This window comes from Pleurodeles waltl, chromosome 1_2, assembly GCF_031143425.1.
Source record: "Pleurodeles waltl isolate 20211129_DDA chromosome 1_2, aPleWal1.hap1.20221129, whole genome shotgun sequence".
Taxonomy (NCBI): Eukaryota; Metazoa; Chordata; class Amphibia; order Caudata; family Salamandridae; genus Pleurodeles; species Pleurodeles waltl.
This window is the reverse complement of record NC_090437.1, coordinates 1228301555-1228321368: the sequence shown is the minus strand read 5'-3', so window position 1 is coordinate 1228321368 and position 19814 is coordinate 1228301555. Positions and strand designations below refer to the sequence as shown.

Genomic DNA, 19814 nt, shown 5'->3' with positions numbered 1-19814 from the left:
ATTGTGGAATTCAGACTAACATTCAGCTTGCTTTGGGGGATTATCCACCTCACTTTTTGTTGTGTGATCGATTTGTGCCTCCCACACTACTTTTAGTCTACTATTTAATTGAAACTAATATAAAATGTACATTATCATTCTAAAAACAATAATGTACATAGTGAGTGACATGGCCCAGGAAATAGTCAACTTACGAGAGATTCTAAATAATAGGAAATATATTAAACAGGAGTTAAATAGAGGAAATCCAGATCACCAGAAACAATGTTGAACAAGAAAAGGGTTGCACACATCACAAGATACAGGAAGGTCTGGAAGCCCTAGAAAATGTTTTAATAACAGCCTGTGCTGGACCAAGGAAGCAAATAAGACAGTCCCCCGGGAGCTTCTTCTCTCAATATTTTTTTGTATTTTGTGGAGCAAATTATTAATTCTGCAGCACAATTTTCCAAATGTATTGCATCAAAAGACATTGCATTTGCAATTATCTCTGAAGAGAAGCTCATGCATGAAATTATAAGTATTTAAGAGCCCAACCGAGCACACAGGTGCAGTATTTTTCCTCAGCAACAAATCACACTTTTACAAGAAATATTGTTTCCTGCCTCAGTGCTGATTCCGGTCTGGGTGACTTTCACCTATCGGCTCATCAAGCCCCTAAAGCAATGATGAAATGCCTTCATCATTGCAGCATTTTTCCCTGTGTTCCCTCTGACCATACTATGATCTCTGTCAATTTCCTAGGCTATGAGGACTACATTTTGTAATTTATGCTGCAATCGTGGTGCATAACTAATGTGGGAATGCCCAGGTATTTATGTACTCAGAAGATGTGACACTTCAATATGATTCATCTCCTAAAATACTGCTCTGCACTGTAGAAAGACCTCACTGCGTTTGCTGGGTGTATAGAGAGCTCTTTGAGTGGATGTAGTCCATGTTGGCACACACTCATTCATAGTAATTATTCCAATCCTTCATACCCCACACCAAAGTGTGCTTGCCTCTGCGCGATTTTTAGATAATGCCCTGAATTGTCTAAGACACTGCTCTGTCTACTGGAGGCCACTGAAGTCTACTGGAGGCCACCACATGTTCTGTAAGATATGACTCTGCCCTGGCCCCAAATGCTGATTGGTTAATGATATGTATAACTATTGTTATGGTAACATTTTCTAAACTTTCCAAAGTGAAAAGCTACACAAGAAATTATTTCAGGGAAGAGGATTGTTGTAGCATTTGCAGATAAACCCCAGCCCTTCACTGCCTACCTTTTGACTAAAGCTGCTTCCACATGCATAATATGGCAACTCAGGGGCCTTTCAGGAATCACCGACGCCTACACTTTCCTTTAACAAATATTTATTACAAAGACAATAAAAATGCTTGCATTCCTTTAGGTAAAGATCACTAACTGGATGGACAACCTCACTAAAAGCCTAATTAACACGAATCCATGGCATATGCTGAATAAACTGGTGCTAAAGTGATATGGAGCTTCTCAAGTGAAAGATCATCACAAGCCCTAGTTGACCATCAAGAGAATAGACAACCCATTTTGACAGTATATATTGGTCCTCTTCATCAATATTCAAATGTTCCTTCTGTTACCTTGTAATACCTTGGCCTGTCGTTACTAGATGTGTGGTCAGCACCAGGTTCCATATAAAATACTTGCCCATCAGCTGGTGTGCAGATTTCTTCGACAGGTTCTAAATCCTTTTGAATTTTTAGTGTCTATCACTGAACAACACAAACACAATAACTCTTGCATAATATCTTTACCTTCTTTTGGTCCTGCTACCAGTAAAGATCCCAGTCATAAGCACATTTTCAAAGGTATTTTTAGGTCTGGCCTTTGCCACAGTTTTAGCTATCTCAGCAAATTATTGTTTTTCTAAATATTCATACATAATGTACACTGAGAGACTTTTGGTCAGTGGGCTTCATCCATTGGCCTGTTTATTTGAGATTAACATTTCCTTCCACCCACCACAGCATACAGCATAGGGAAATGGTTCTTTGCACTTTGAGTCACCAGATAAAGCTTGCACTCCTTGTTCAGATCCACCCAAAATGGTTAATTTCTGTAAAGTGAAAAATCCGGTTCAAATCTTCTTTTATTTGAGGTATTTTATATATTAACTTCAAATGCTGGCTATTTATTTTGTCAGTGCTTCAGGTGTCCAGTTAGATGGTGATTTACGCTCTGTTTCCTTTTCAAAGTGGATGTTATAAAATGCTTTAGTGACATTGTAACATTTTGTCTGCCTGCAACTTGAGCACTTGATAATGTGTGATTTATTCTAGGCTTTTTCACAATTAATAATAAAATGCGATTCACAACTGAAATGGTTGTTTTAAAAAAAAATATCACTAGTGAAATTGCCACATTAGTGAATGGCTTATGTTTTTTATTGCAAGCCTATGTCAGCCATTTTTATGTGGCTGCAGTTTTTCCTTTTTCTATTTATATTTGTGGCATAAGTTTGAAACTAAATATAAAAAATAACTAGCAGACTAGCTTGACAAGTGACAAGACCGGACCTATTGACCTATTTCAAAGTTTGCACATATATCTTTCCAGAGGCAGTTCTGTCTTCTTCCACTCTCTAGGTTCAGTCCAGTTGCTCGCTACTTTCCACTCTCCAGGTTCCCCCCAGTTACTTTCTACTTTCCATCTTATTGCACCATCACAGCCTTAACCCCTTTGGAATCAGTTCACACATTTCAGTCCTAAAATTGTGATGTACTACACGACGTATTGGAAGGTAAGAGAGCAAAGGCACTCAAAACCTATATATCAATATCCGCTAAGTGATGGTAGATTCATGAATGTAGACAATGTAAAACTCTTAATCTTTTAATAACAACTACAAGCAGCAGGTAGAAAATGCATCAGAAATTAGTGTAGAGGTATCAGTCTCTTGGGTGGTGTCTCATGAAGGACTCTAGCAATTTTGCCCTAGGCAAAATGCATCAGTCGTGCTGTATTGCAATGTTGTGTGCACCTGACAAAATATAGTTTGCACGATGTTGAAACAGGAGTAAAGCAGCAGCTTTACTCCTGTTTCAACATAGTGCAAAACACATTTTGATATGCACTGTTATTAAGCAAAGTCACAAAGGAGAGAGATGCAGGAGCACTAAGTAAGTTTACTCATTACATAAAATCTTTCCTTCCTCAGCACATAGCTTGCAACCCTTCCTTCCTCTCAGTGATTGAGTCGGAGAAGTCTGTAGCTTGGTTACAGAAACAAAGAAGGACACTTAGCCACATAAGGTGTTAAAGGGGAGAGGCTTAAAATGAAAAAGGAAGCGTATAGATCTGAAGATGATTTTGGCTTTCCAACCCTGATAGGAACTGTCTGGGTTATGTGCACACCTCAAGAAGTAAGCAACCTGACAAGTAAGAAGAAGAAATTAGGTTTTACATTAAATTTACCAAAAATCTTTTGTATAGGGTCTCCTTTTCAAGGAAAGTGGAACTAACTTGTTTCAGTGGTCTTGCCTACCAAGTCAGAAGATGTGCAAATGATTGGTACAGCCCTCTCAGGACTCAACCATCAGAGACCAAGAACTTTCACCCACAACTTGTTGTAAGGTTGACCCAATCGTCCTACAGAAGGACTGTATCACATATTCTACTGATAGCACGTCTTCACAAGCCGACTTCTACTCTGGCGTGCAATAAGGTTCTCTGTATGTGCAGTGATTGAAGAATATCAAACCAGAACTCTCCCTTCACTGATAACTCTGTAACCCCCATTCCCTCTTTTCATTAAGTTTTTCCTCTGTTTTTCTGTACCTAAACCAGTGCTCTGAAGTCACTAAAAAGGAGGCATGCAGAGCTATAAACATTTATAAATAGAGGATAAAAGCAGACATTTCCAATTGAAATTATTGTGGCTAAGAGAAAAAGCGGACTGGTGTACTATATTCTACCTTCAAAAACAACAGCTGGCATGAATGACTTTACTTCCGGTCGATTAGAGCATCTCCTACTGATGTCAGCACCCTCACTGCATGTGGATGATAGTAGACATGCAAAAGGCATACCATAAGTGATACATTGAAACTACTGTAAGCCAGAGTTATGGGTATGTTCAGTTGCAAAACTGGCTTGAGAACTACACCCAGTGTCCCCAGACCCAAGTTTGACACTTTGGGCCTGATTCTAACTTTGGAGGATGGTGTTAAACCGTCCCAAAAGTGGCGGATATACCACCTACCGTATTACGAGTCCATTATATCCTATGGAACTCGTAATACGGTAGGTGGTATATCCGCCACTTTTGGGACGGTTTAACACCGTCCTCCAGAGTTAGAATCAGGCCCTTTGTCTTTTTGCACATGCCCGGGAGAAGGTTGATGTAAGCGTGTCTTGCAATCCCCACTTTTTACACCTCCACCACACTCTACATACGTTGATGTCACAGGAATGAGTCACCTTCCATACAGGGGGTGAGTTAAAACAGGTGGCAAAGGACTAACTGGACAGATGGTCTGATCTAAGGCCGCTGCGCAACCGCCCGCTGCAAACATTCCTGTCTGCATTTAAGGGCATGCAGGCTGGACGACCAGGCCTCGCGGAGAGAAGAGCGGGTAAGGTTACGGAGAGGATCCACTGCTTGAAGCGAGAGGCACTGAGAGCTGGGTTTCACTCTCTGACCTGCCAAGAGTCCCAAGTTTTCATTCCAGCAGGCCCACATGCCAGGTTGGTGAAGAGCCAGGATTGGAGAGGCTCAGGTGGCACATTGCTACCCATAGCATGCTGGGGACTGAGGCTGCCATGGGGTCAGCATCTATCAGACTGTCACAGACAGGCAGCAACCATTGTCCATAGTGAGAAGCCCAGGGGGAGCCTTTGTTGAAATGGACGTCACACTCTTCCAAGTGCAGGACAGTCAGATGGGTTGCATTTTTAACTTTAGTGCTGATAAGAAGCTGCATTCTGTTTTTCTCAGATTCTCTTATCTTTACTGGCATTGCAAGGTCACAGCCAGGACTTCAGGTCAGCCCTTGTTAGACATTTTGATTCCAGAAGCCTTCCATAGCTTCCATTGTTTTCATGTTTCCTCTGAAAGACTCTCTAGGCAGGGTACCATTCTTTTACTAGAAAAATAGTTGATCCATTACTCCTATTGCATAACTATGTGACACTCATGACACTACATTTACAAACCAATTGACAGTGATAGGGGGTGACAGAGCATTTTTACATGGAGGTGGTGCCACATGCGTTTGCAGCTGACTTTTTCCTTATAAAACACACCAACATACATTGTTCATGGAGTGTGCAAATATCTGGCACATGGAAGTATGAAAATGATTTCTGAATACGACCATTGTGTTATTGTATACACGTCCACATGGAGTCTAAACGCGAATTAGAACAAAATGCATTTGGGCAGAAACCAATTCAGGGGCAGATTTATCAAGACTGTGTGCTGGTGCAAAGTCATGCAAAGCGATGCAAACCAGGTAACGTCTTGATAAAGTATTTGCTTTCAAGAGTTACTGTAAAAGTGAGGCACAAAGCGCTGCACTGCTTTGCCTTACTGTGTTACACAGCACACAACCACTCATGGTCTCTGATGCAAAGCCCCATCTAATAAAATGGTTGTACGGGGCTTTGCACCCAGAAAAACAGCAGGCAAGCAGGCATTAGCAAGCAGAACTGTTTTCATGTCTCTTAACTTTTCAAAAAGTGCATATGTGCTGCACTGAACCGTAAACATCCAATATGTGAAAAGTTTTAAAGTTAGTATAAGCATAGTATTCTCTACTGGCATGGTACACTTCCAGTTCAAAGCCTATACTAGACAAAATGCGCACACCTTTGTACTAAGGTGCATAGGTGCGTGTGTGGTGCAAGGAAGCCTGTTTGTGCACCAGTGCAGCGAAAGAGGGCAGCGGGTCCATACATTAGTAAAGATGGCACTGTCAGGCTTCCTCTACCTAGCACAAAGTAGTACAGCAACTTTGCTTGGTGTGCAGCATTATGCTATAAAATAATAAATCAGTTTTATTGCTGTATTTGAATAACCAGCCAGTTTGTGGTGATGCACTAATCCAGACCATAGTCCTTTTTCACCTGGATGAAAGCAATGCCCTTCTTTCCAGCCTCTGTTATGCTACACTGGCTCCCTTGAAAGACACCATGCTCATTGCATCCTCTCTCATCAGAGGTTCCACCGTATCTTCTTAACTCCGAAAGTGCTGCATTGGATCTGCGGGGCACTTCAGGTCCATGATGCAGGCCACTTACAGCCCACACCACATCAAAGCCAGCTGCATCACCTACAAAATCACCAGAAACAGCACACCTACTTACCTGCCCAGGAAGATAACCACTCCAACAGGAGAGTGATGCACTAAAAGCCAGGTCATTGCCTGAACAGATAATAAAAAAATGCAAAAAATACAGAAGACAGGCCTTCCCCATTTTTTAGCCCAGAATCATCTGGAACACAACCACCATCAACCTCTCCTGCAATTCTAGACGGGGCTGAAAGCTCATCTTTTCAAAGAACACTACATCCCAACTCGCTTAAAATCATCATACGCACATATTCGGCCTCTGCAATTAATTTTGAACAGTATCTCTGGACTCCTGACCATGTTCAGCAGTCGGCTGCTCTCTAGCGAGGTTTGTACTTCACTGTTACATACATACATTCAGTTAGCACCCATAAGTGGCACCAGAATGCCATAATCATACTAAAAGGTAGAGAACAAGATGAATTTCTGCAAAGAGAAGTAGACTGAACCACCCCCCCCATAGTATGAAATTCAAACAATTTAGTCCATCCCTAGTAGTCTGTAAAAACTATTGATAGGGATACCAGTTACCGAAGGCATAACAAATCCTCACCCACCATGTTGAGGGTTCCTCATCCCTTAGGGAACTAATATCCATGACTAAATTCACAGTAGTGCAAATTTTTTGCCATATAAGAGAGACCTTACATAGCATACCATGCCTTTGGCAGCTCTTTCAGAAGACAACATGACCTGCATATCTAGCCACATCTCCTTGGATAAATGTCAGCAAAAGAACAGGGCTGTATTATCATTTCCTATTTAGGTGGAGCATACAGCGCGCAAGCGCTGCTCTTCTTAACATGTTGTAATCTATTCTGCTGGCTTTAACTACGCCCATCTCTTTCATTAATTCCTGGGCCTGCCTTTCCAAAATCACTTGATGTCGTTGGTAAATGCTAACCTTGGTTGTAAATTGGGCCTCTTCAAATAGAGTTCAGTTAGTAGAGGCAGACATTTTCCTAACCCTGTAGCGCAAAGAAGCTAAAACAAGGCACAGCATATCTTATGGCACAAAAGTGGAGCAACCTCCATTACTTCCTCCTTTCAGAATTCACTGGTGTCATGGCTTTATCAGCCCCCTAATAGATACTGCAATTTTGCAGATGCCACTTCCAGAGGCACTGTCTAAAACAGTGCACGAATAGCACTGCTTCCTGTTTGAAGAGGTCCCACCTCGAATACCCCCCCAGTCGCTGTTACAGGCGCAGAGCGCTTCCACATCACCCTCTGGAGTCCTGTGTATAATATCACAGCCAGTCTGTAGGAATGAGACAAAAACACTCCAAAGATGGCGACCTTGTTGTGTCCTCTCTCCTCCAGTGACAGGCCTGGGAGGGTTGCCGTGGCACCTGGCTTGCATCCACTACACTCCAAACCAAAACACATAAGTAAAAGACATTGTCATTTACAACACTAATTGCTCTAACTCTTACAAATGCAACACCTATTGCATTGCAAATGCTTGTTGGATCCGTGGTGCTCTATTTTTGGGCTTAGGGTTCAGGACCAGAATTCCTTTCCAAAGCGGGAGAGACGAGAGTGAGGACTCTATATCTGTGTTCATGCCTACGACTGCTGCTTTGCGCTCGTGGATGACCAGTCCCCGGAGAACGGTATCGGTTTCAACACTACGCCAAGGGCGCCCAGCTGCATGCGAAGCAGTTCAGCGATGACAGCAGAGAAATGGACGGACTGTTCCAGAATGACAGACACAGGAATATGGCGCAAGACTATGGGAATTGATCTGAATTGCACGTAGGGAATCAGAACCAACTTTCTGGGGTGGTTTCATTAATTCACGGGTGAAGGCAATGCAAGATGATCATTTATTCTGCTGAATAGACACCTAACTTTAGGCTCTCAGAACCTACTCCCCTTCCACTCGATTATTTACCAGGGGTTTGGAGAGAGGACCCTCCAAGCTCATGGCCTCGCTTACCGGAATACCTTTCTACATATTAGACTTCTTGGGATTCCAGAAAGGCTTAAAAATCATGTGCTGCTGATATTGTATGTGCATCCTGTGCTTAAAACTACAGCTGGCAAAACATTTGGTACCCAACACACCCAGAATTCAGGTTATAACGAGGCTAGAGACTGATGAACAATAAAGTCATGCACCAATCTCTATCTTTTATTTAATTACAGGTGCTACGGATTATCGATGTACATCCCTCAAATGCAAATAATTTATCAAGATCCTGAGTAGCCTACATAGGAGGACATCCATGCAGAATAATGCCACCTTTATCGCAGGTCAGCCATTTACTTTCTTGCTAACTTTTATAGAAGGTCAGCCATCTGCACTTATGCTAACTTGTATACAAGGTCAGCCATCTACACGCATTCTATCCTGCAGTGTAAGCCAGCAACTTACACTTTTGCAAATATATATAGCAAGTCAGCCATCTACACTCATGCTAACCTGTATACGAGGTCTGCCTTCTACTATCATGCTAACAGGGTGGTCAGCCACCTACTCTCATGGTAACCTGTATTCGAGCTCAGCCTTCTCCACTCATGCTAACCTGTATAGGTTAGCCATCTACACCTATGTGAAACGATATAGCAGGTCAACCATCTACACTCATGTTAACCTGTTTACGAGGTCAGCTATCTCCTATAATGGTAACCTGTACAGCAGGTCAGCCATCTACATTCATGGTAACCTGTATATGGGCTCATCCATCTACACTCATGCTAACATGAATCGTAGGCCAGCCGTCTACACCTATGGAAACCTGTATAGCAGGTTAGCCATCTACACCTGTGCTAACCTGAATACGAGCTCAGCCTTCTACACTCAAGCTAATCAGTATTGCAGGTCAGCCATCTCCTCACAAGCTAACCTGTAATCCAGGATAGCCATCTACACCCATGCTAACCTGTATCACAGATCTTCCACCAGCAAATCTGTATGGATGATCATTTATCTACACCCATACTAACCTGAATAACATTAATATTAATTATAAATTAATTGGACTTTTGGTCCCATAGTGTATCCTAATTGGTTCCTTTGGATGCGGGTTGAAGGTCAAGGAAGCCACTGGGTTACTAGAGTGTTTCACTCTTAACCTGTAGCAGAAATGTTCAACCAAAGTTTAATGTGTCAGGATTAGAGGAGGCTCCTCCGTTAAGGTGGAGGAGCATCGCCCCCTATGAGCAGCAGAAGCTGCAAACCTTTCACAACGAAAGGATAATAAACTACGGTTATTATCCTTTTGCTGTGAAAGGGGTGGGGCCATGTGGAATGAGGGGAGTGCACTGTGCACTCCTCTCAATGCGCGTGTGTGTTTGGCCTGCTGTCTTGGGCTGTCCAAGCACACATGCACAGTGTGCTGCACAGGCTCCCAGTCTGCCTGGGACCATCCTGGCTGGGCGCTACCAGACAATCCTGACGCTGCTCTGAGCAGCCTCAGGATTGGCTGTAGGGCAGGCTGGGAGCCTGTGCCTGCCTGAGGCAGAGGAGAGGGAGGAGCGGAGCGGTGGTGTGCAGGTAAGTGTTTTTTTTCCCATTATTTTAATGTTTATTCCCCTCCCCTGCCCCCTAAACTCTCCCCCGGTGCACCACCCTGCCCCTTCTGCGCACCGCGACTGGTCAGGACGATTGGCCCAAGGTGCTTAACAGCTCAAGGGAAAGCACATATTGTTTGGCCGTTCCACAGAATCATCTTCTGTGATAGGTGCAAACAAGACCTACCCTCTTATTCTGCAACCCTAAGCTGTTATCTCACACACCATGAGACGCTTTCAAGGTTTTAAGCAAAATACAGTCACACACAGGTAAGAAACCCCATCCTAGGGAACAATGGCACCAGTCGCCACCTGGGAGACAAGGCTCGGCTGCCTGCTGTGGAGACAGGGAGACATAAAGTGCTTGAAATGTGGGTAACTGTGAGTGGAGTCCACTCCAAAGCCAAGGCTTTCAGCGTTACTAGTAAGAACTGAGGGGTCTCTTGACGCCATGTCACAGTAGCTTATTATCACCCTCCTCAGTGTGAGTGATTTTATCAACCTCATTACAATGAGAGACAGAATGGCCCCAGCAGAGGTAACTTTGGGGTCAGGCACAGATCCCTACAGTTGATCCAATTTTTGTGAGATCATTCTTTCACTGGACCCTCAGTCCATGTTTGTTGGAAGTTCTGGTGCAGCAGTTTAGCACCCAAACTGACAGAGTCCACGGTGTCAGTAACTTTAGGATGTGGAATCACCTTCGGACACCATGACACCCCTAATGGAATATGGGCAATCCCTGGGAATTGGCTGTTAGTGCTCAGATTCTCATTGATCATTCCTGAATTCAGTCTTTGTTGTGTATTCTGTTGCCGAATGTGCTCCCAGAAGCTTGTGTTCTTTTACAAGCATTTGTAACGCTTTCAAATTGTCTGCATTACTAGGGATCCATGCTCTGGGAGAAATTAAGTCATATTGGGGTATGAGGCAGAAACACGTGGAAACTTTTTACAGCCAGCACAGCGCAGCAGTTGGTCTGTGAATATGTGAATATCTTGGCTACCCCTGGCCTTGCTTTAGTCCTCCCCTCTGCACAAATATTTGTGTTGCTCGTTAATCATATGAATCAGATAAAGGACGAGAAGCAGGCAGTGGGCGTTCCCCTGTTTCTAAGCCTGCTTCCCAACATGACCTCCAAAGCTCTCCCAGCAGAGAGCTGGGATGCACTTCCCTAGGGTCAGTGACAGGTGTCCCACTAAGTCAGAGAAGGGGATTCCCTTGAAGGTGACATCCAGCCAAGACAAAATAAGTGGTATTTACCGAGTCTTCATCAGCAATAAGCATTTTAGAATGTTCCTTTGTTTGATGACGTCTTCTTGGGTTACCCCAATAGTACCTATTGTGACATAATTCACCAGATGACCTCTTTAAACAAAAAACCTTTATACTGATACTTTTTTAAAACAAATGTCTACATCCACCCCTGCTGTGTTCTTAAGACTACAAAAAGACACCAAGTTAGCAGAATACGTCTAACAACTTTTATTTCACCTGCAAACTTTATCAAAGTTACTGATTTTCATTCTTTGTGAACTGTGTGAAGGTTCCTGGTTGCCTTCACCCAAGCTAATGATTTTTCTGCATTATGAGATAATTCTATGCACAATAGTAAACTTCTGTAGAAATGTCCACTACAAGTTTAACTTTTGCAGAGATTTTGTGTTCATAACAGCATTGAACTGAAGGACAACACTCAGGGCCTCATTTACAAGACCTTTGCACCACCGCTAGCAGTGCATTACACTGCTCCATATTTACAAACTGATGCATTGGCCCCAGTGTGTCAGTTTGTAAAGCTCTGCGTCGTATTTTACCTGCATCAGGTATAATGTAAGCAGGACAGGTGTTCCACGGAAAAAGCCACGTAGAACTGACTCAGTGAAATTTACTTTTCACTGCATCATTCCACAACTTCACTGTATCAAAATGTTACTGCATGCTCAGAGCAGATGTAAAATTGAAGCAGGGCTTTTTTTGATGGGACTCTCCTTGCATTGCTGGAATTGCATCAGTTTACCGAAGCAACTCCAGCAATGCGTCAGGTTTAGCACCAACAGATGTGTCAGAAGTTCTGGCGCATCTGTGAAAACATGCGCCATGAAGCTCTGTTTTGTAAATACAGTACATTAAAGCATTGTTAGGAGATGAGCGGCAGTCTTAAGAAATATGACGCATCAATGACGATGCGTCAGATTCTTGTAAACGAGGCCCTCAGAATCCCAAAGTAAGGTAGGACCCAATATCGCATTGTGCTTCCCGCAGCTAGAATTACTGCTGTGGGTTTATGCTGAGTTGTCTGCTGAGTCTGCCTTTAGAAAGATGGAACTACTAAAGGGATTAGCTATGGTACCAGAGTATTAAGATTTAAATAGCAAATATATTGATAATCAAAATATTGACACGGTCAGTACACATGGGTAAAACTATAGGTTCACTCTACTTTGCTTCAAATGTATCTACCTTGACAATATATATATATATATTCAAGGTAAGTAGCTATGGAGCTAAGAAAAGTACATCTATACTTACCAATATGTACTTACTGCCATGGTGTTTTGGTTGTCATTGTTTTCATTGCACATTTTAGTAGCATTATATTTAAAACTAAATATGCTGATATGCACAGAATCATAGTTAATGCACCATATTCCTGAGTTAAATCACCATTTTTCATCTGTTTTCTACTTGAAAATTCACCAGCTTCTGACTGATGGAAAGCTTGGGAGCTAGGTGTGACAGGAGGAGAACACTGGAGGTGGAGTATTAACACTTACAATTCCAGATTTGTCCTGAAACTCTGCTTCAGGTTTATAGGGGTTCCCTCGACCCTTGGAATGAGGGCTTATCTTGTTTTCTGTATATCCTATGAAGAATCATTTTGTTAGTGTTCACTAAGCAGTGCTTAATTCGAGCAGGTGGGGCCCATCCGCACTTTTTTTTACATCAGACGTACACCCAGACCAAGATAAGACAGCAGAGGGAAAACTCAAGGAGTAAGAAAATACAGCAAAACAGTAAAAAGGGGGAAAAACATGGACGAAAAAGAACCTGCAGGAGTACGATAACGGGGAAGGCAGTGTAGGGTGGTGGTTGGAGGCATGAGGTGGAATCAAGAGTAGATGGCTTTCATATTCACCAACCCCAGCATTCGGCAGTGACACCGGTCGGCTTATGAGAAAAGCGTGGGAACCAGCACTTATTTTTTTACAAATTAAGCACTATCAGTAAGGACATAAGTGAAATGAATAATCGAGAAAAACTACAACTTTGGGAGTGGTAAAGTGAATACTTTCGAAGTTGTAACTTTTATGAAGTTGCAACATTTGCCAAATACTCAACCAACTGCAAAATGGACTAAACTGTCCTCAGACGAAGGAAGAGTTTCTAAACTCTTAAAAGTCACAAAGTAGTTGCGTCTGCAGGAAATGACCCCACTGTTGACCGGATGTGGCTATAGGAATACCGCAGCAGGGCCTTGGCCTCTGAACACAAGCATGACAACCGCTTCTTCATTAACAATGGCTGTCTTCTCGGTTTACAGCTGAGTCTGCGGCTTGGTCATACATTGTAATAATATCACAGGTCATATCTCAATCCACAGATATCCCAGTTAGCCAATTGTGATGGAACATTCTGCTGAGCTTGTTCATAAACGATTATGAAGAAAGCTGGTTCCTTATTGGTCAAAAAGTCTGCAACTGTGAGTACGTCCTACAAGAGAACTCAGGTTACAGTAGTACTGCAGCTTTCTTCAACCACAAAATGTGGTGTGCTGCTGTTTACTTTGCAGCTTCTGAGCCTCTGCACCCCACTTTCCGTTTCACAGTGCTCTGCTTTTGCTAAGGCTTGCTCCCCTAGTGTCTGTGATTAGGTACTTTGCTGTCACTGAGTCTTTGAACACTTAGGCCCAGATTTATGAGCTCGTAGCGCCATTCCAATGCCACATTAGCGTCATTTTTTTTACTCTAATGTGGCATTGGAAAGTCAAAAATGTAGCAGCATATTTACAAAGTGGGGCAATGTTTCCACTTTCTAACCCCTTGCACCATATTATGCCTGCGCCAGGCATAATGTATTCATGGGGGGGTTCCGGCGCTAGAGGGGCTGAAAAAATGGTGCAAAGAAATTTAAGAGATTTCTTTGCGTCATTTTTATCCCCATTTTTAACGCTGCTAAAAACAGGCATTAAAAAGAGGCTCCCATTGTTTTCAATTGGCCTCTGAGTGCTTTGCAGGATTAGCGTCATAATTGTTTACGCTAATCCTGCAAAGCACCAGACTAGCGTCAAAAATTATGATGCCATTCCCCCTGACTACCGCCATGGTGCGCCGTATTTTAATAACGGTGCACACATGGTGCCGATAGGGGGACACTAAGGGGTGCATAAATCTGCCCCTTATTTTCTGCTGTTGAGTGCTCCATTGTTGCCGGTGCTATGGCCAATTAGTGTCTGCTGTCAGGTACTTTGCTGTCATGGAGGCGTGGTACCCTCAGTTTCTAATGTAGTACCCGCCATTGAGCCGAGCACTGGCCTTTTTTCCTTTGAGCCGGGTCGAAGCGTTGACGCATGTATTAAGCCTGGTTTGGCTAATTAGACCACCAAAGGGCAATGATGATTAAGATATTTACCCCTTTATAGATGATATTACATTTATGTCAAATGAGAATTGTTGCAAACAGGCTTCTATATATTGATTTCAATATATCTAAGGTTTTTTTTGTTCTTCATTTTGTTAATGAGCACTTTTTTTTTAAACACTGTTTTTTCTGATATTTTCTATCACAGGGCAACCTTGTTTAACAATGTATTGATCATTTATTTGTATTATTCAATCAAATATAATAATCAAGAAATGTTTGCATTGCTATGATTTTTGTGTGTATATGTTATGATAGAGATTCAAGATATCTTATATTGAGCTGCATTGATATATTTTGATCAACCTCTAGCTAGAAAGGAGGTGTGACGACAATTGAAGAGTAGTACAAGCTGATTACTCTGGCTTTTCAAAGTAAAGGTCCTTCCGAATGGACCATTGTAGTTTTGTATTAAACTCAAAATCAGGCCTGATTTAGAGTTTGGCAGATGGGGTTACTCAACCCACCAATGTGACGGATATCCTGTCCGCCGTATTTTGAGCCCATAATAGCCTATGGAGATCGCAATATGGTGGACGGGATATCCATCGCGTTTGTGACGGAGAAACCCGCCCGTATATCATGTTACATGTATGGCATAAAAACCTTATTAAATGCAAGGCCACTGGAAGTATGCGTTTACTACGTTTAAATGGTTTTACCGCATTTGCCACATAATCCACCACCCGCTGCATAATCTGCAGATTTTAACAAAAAAAGTGTTTCTAGCTCATAGGGATCAAAGTTTACTAAAATGTGGCAAGACGTGTTACCGCGCAGTGGAAGGCCCTGCACAATGGTTGACTGATCATCTTTTATTTGCTTATTACTGTATTTGGGTGTTAAACTGGTACTGATACAGCGAAAACTTCGCTCAGACACTGTTTCGATACAATGAAGTAATACTATCACAAAGCATGCCGCATTGTGCCACATAATTTGCCTTTTCTTGATGCATAATTTAGTGAACCCTGCCGCATAATTTGATCCTCACCTGCCGCATAATTCCAGTGGCCCTGATTATCTGAGCATGTTCTGAATATGGGTAAAACAAAATCAGAGATACTCGTTCAGCATTCTCCTTAACATCTGCCTAAAAAGAGTTGTGTAATAGTTTTTATTCTTTTATTATTAAGTTGTTACTTAACGGTCAAGAAAGCGCTTAAGGCCTCCCACGGGGCATGGGAAGCGCTACATACTATGCAGAGGGACACACTGCCACACAGCTCCGCAGTTTCTTTGGAGAGCGATACACTTGAAACTGAGAAACATGTCCCCTAAGAATGGCCTCACATGTTTTTTCTTGGTAGCTCCAGTTGTTCTTGCTCAGACCAAAGTCAAAACCCTCTTTCATCATGGTTCACTTTTTAATGTTGTCCCCGTGCATTGCCCACTTCAATAGAAGGTTTAGGGTGGTTCACTTTGCAGTGGGTATCAAATTCCACTCAGATCACTGACTCATTCACTTGCTCGTTAACTCACATTTCTTCACTCATTCACTCACTCGTTATTCTGCACTCACATCGACTTACTAATTAGCCCACTCCTTTAGTCACTTACGCCATCACTGTCACTGACTGGCGTATTTTCTTTCTCATATAATCATTCACTTGCTCTCTTACTCGGACTATCTTTGATGAACTCACTCACTGAATTGTTTCCATGCTAAATCGTACATTTTGTCATTCACACTAACTCGCCGCTCCTCACCCACCTGATCATTCACTCACTCGCAGGATCTCTAACTCGACCACTTCCAAACTATTAGCCTTCCCATTCAGGAAGTGAGTGAATCGACAAATAGTTCAGTTCATTCGCTCTGTGTTGCTTACTCACTAACGCACGATCACAATCGAATTCACTTTCAATAGCTCACTCGCTCAAACATCATTAAAGCACGCTCATTACAGTCGCTCACTATAACTCGTTCACATTGTGGACTCATTGTGTAAAGGGCAGAGAGGCTGGCCGTGGACTGTATGTGTATAATACAGACGTGAATGCATGGAAACCAGTATTCGTGTGGCTCTCTGTGGCTCCCACATAGGTTCTCGCTATGGTTATGTATGTTAAGCAAGGGATGCATGCATTGGTCTGTTGCTCCGTGGCAACGTGTGTTTACCACACAGATGTGCTGACTGTTGTCTAGTTTTTGCTGTGGCTGTGTTCCCATCGCTTAGGGATCTTCGCTGTGGTCAAATATTTGCTGTGGATCTGTGTCCCTGTTACAAAGAGATACACGCCATGGCCTGGCCTGCTGTGACTTTGTGTGTCAATAACTAAGGGATGGTCGATGTGGTCTGACTTTCGTTGCGGCTAATTTTAATATCGCTCAGTGATACTCGCTGTGGCTTCGAGTTTGCTGTATACTCAGGGATACTTGCTGTGGTTCTTTGTGTCGCTGCCTGTCGTACACGAATGGTCGCTGTGGTCTAGTTTTGCTGTGGTTCAGTGTGTTCATGAAGTGTGGATGCTCGCTGCGGTGAGGTTGCTGTGTCATTATTACTTAGGGGTTCTCTCTGAGAGTCTGGAGTTTGCTGTGGCTATTGTGATTATCACCAAGAGACACTCGCTGTGCCACCATGGCCCACAGTCCATGGCGCATGGATGTTCGCTGTGGTCTGGACATCGCTGTGGCTATGTGCGCCTGTCCTCTGGAGTTTGCTGTGGTTTTGTGTGCCCATCTCTCAGGGATGCTCGCTGTGGTCTGGAGCGCGCTGTTGCATCATGGCTCACTGTCCATGGCACAAGGATGCTCGCTGTGGTCTGGAGCTCACTGTGGCTATATGCGCCTGTCCTCTGGAGTTTTCTGTGGTTTTGTGTGCCCATCTATCAGGTATGCTCGCTGTAGCTTACTGTGAGCCTGTGTGTTACAACCATGAGTGCTCTCTGTGGCACCATGGTCCATTGTCCATAGCACAGGGATGCTTCGCTGTGGTCTTGAGCTCACTGTGGCTATGTACGCCTGTGGTCGCTGTGAGCTGGAGTTTGCTATGGTTTTGTGTGCCTAGTACTCAAGGATGCTCGCTGTGGTGTGGAGCTTGCTAAGGGTCTCAGTGTGTTACACTCAGGAGTGCTCTCTGTGCGTCTGTGCATTACCCAGGTTTGTTTTAGGCTAGCACACTCTCGTTTGTTTGTTTCCATACCTGCTTCCGTAGCGCCTCGAAGGCGGCGCTGATGGTGTGCACCCGCGTCCTCTCCCGGGCATTGGCCAGCAGCCGTCGGGTCTGCTGTATGGCCCGGACCTCGGTGGGGGCCCCCGCGGCTGCGTCCCCGCCTCTCCGCGGGGAGATGCTGCTGCTGGAGTCCGGACTGGGAGGGCTGTACATGACCTGGTGCTGATGCTGCGCGTGGGATGTAGGCGCGTAGGACCCCTCCGGGGGCCGCTGGGGACAGAAGACGATGCGGGACTGGAGAGCCTGCTGCTGCTCCGCGAAGCCCCGCGGCTCGAAGCCGTGCAGCGCAGCCGGGCTCATGAAGGGCTCCCTCCTCTGGGAAGGGCAGCCGGAGGGGCGTGAGGGGATGCCCGCTGCCGGGGGGAAAGCCCCGTTCCTTAGGTCCAGCGCAGCCGAGGAAGCATCAGTCCTGACACTGCTGGCCACCACCCTGAGCTGGGGAGCGTCCTCGTCCGAGGTGGGGGGTCTCTCGGCGGGTGGTGGGACCACCTTGAGGGCCGCCCTGCAGCGCTTCAAGCCGTGCATCTGCTTCATTGCCTCCTTGTTCTTCCGCTTGAGTTTCTTGATGCCGTTCACCTCCTTGACGAGGCTGCCCCACGCCGCGTCCTCCATCACCTGCAGATTCCTCATGCTACCGGCTCCCTGGAGAGCTGCTGCGGGCTCCCTGCCTCGTCCTGCAGCAGAGATAGAGTTCGGTGCCTCCCAGCCCCTGAACTATCTCTCAGCGTCCAACGCAGCAGCCCGTGTGGAGAGGCGCCCTGAAGCCCCTGTGGCAGCCGCGCCAGAGAGGGGTGCAGGGTCCCTCGCCCTGTTTTGGAGCAGTGCCACAATTTTGTGCCTTGCACCTCCCCTGAACCCAGCGGAATTGTGGCCGCGGCCCCTAGAGAAGTGTTCAGACCAAGAGCCCTGCCTGTGGCACTCGGCGTCCCTGCCCTCCGAACAACCAGCGTCCCCTGCAGCCCGGGTTGGACTGTGGCAGCCCCTTGGAAGAGGTGTTGACGAGGCAGGACCCTCTCACTCGTCCTCTGTGCAGTGGGGTACAGCTCTGCCCACTCTAAGCAGGCAGTGGTCCCGGGTGGACTGGGGCAGTATCCAGGAGAGGCAGGACCCTCTCTCTCGTCCTCTGGTTCAGTGGTGACAGTTCTGTGGCACCACCACTCCAAGCAGTCAGTGGTCCCGGCTGGACTGTGGCAGTATCCAGGAGAGGCAGGACCCTGGTCCTCTGGTGGAGTGGGATAGAGCTCTGTGCCAGCACCACTCTGTGAGCAGTCAGTGGTCTGTGGCAGCCCCTCAGGAGAGGTGTGTTCCAGGCCCGTCCGTCAGTTCAGCTGTACAAGAGCCGGTCCCAGCCCTGCGCCTCCCACCCACCCCCTGCGCAGTCAGTGTCATCTGCAGCCCCGGGTGCGCTGGGCTGCGGCAGCCTCGCTGGTGCCGGCACACTGAGCCCCATCTGTGTTTGTTTAGCCTCGGCTTACACAGAAGCCCCGGTTAGTGAGATCAGTCGGCTGGCCGCCGGTGACAGGGGAGCCGCCTCACACAGCCAGGAGGCCGCGCACATGAGGCGCTCCAGAGGAACAGGAAGCGCTCTTTACTCCCAAAACAGCTGCTCTGCCAAGCGCCTTTGTTCCATTTTCACTCGAACAATCTGTTTCCTTTAAAGAGCCTTATTTATGTGGGTGGCTCTTTTTAAAGACATCCAAAGAAGGAAGCCTTTCTTGGACACAAACTGTGAAGTAACTTCAGGTGAACAGATTGTATCTCACAATCTTCACTTATCTTTTCCACTTTCACACTTTGTTTTCCCAGAAGCAGAATTAATTAGTGTGTGAATGAATAAAAAATAGAGCTGTACTTGACATTGGTGAGAAAAGTTGAATATTTTTGCCCGTCCAATTGCACTATATTGTATTTGCCTATAGAAGGTGCTTTCCTAAAGCACTTTTCTGGGTTGTCCGATAGCATTATTTACATAGAGCTTGACACCCCTGGTGATGTTATGAAGTGCCCCCTTGTTCATCGAGTTCCTAGATGCACTTTGGAGTTCATGGTTGAAAGGGTATTGTTTGTGGACAGGACCAAATGGACTATGTTGAGTGCGGTGTGTGACGCTTGATGGCATGGTGGACACACAGTGCACTGTTGCTGGGCACAAGC

The 19814-nt window shown here is 44.9% G+C and overlaps 1 protein-coding gene across 1 annotated transcript in view; it reads right to left on the bottom strand.

The window, feature by feature from the left end:
- Window positions 1–19316, bottom strand: part of ATOH8 (atonal bHLH transcription factor 8) — a 65949-nt gene extending 46633 nt beyond the window's left edge. Inside the window, exon 1 of the mRNA XM_069204225.1 lies at window positions 17631–19316. Coding sequence (XP_069060326.1) covers window positions 17631–18290 — 660 coding nt within the window. The 5' untranslated portion in view covers window positions 18291–19316. The remainder of the gene's footprint in view (window positions 1–17630) is intronic.
- Window positions 19317–19814: the final 498 nt, after the last annotated feature.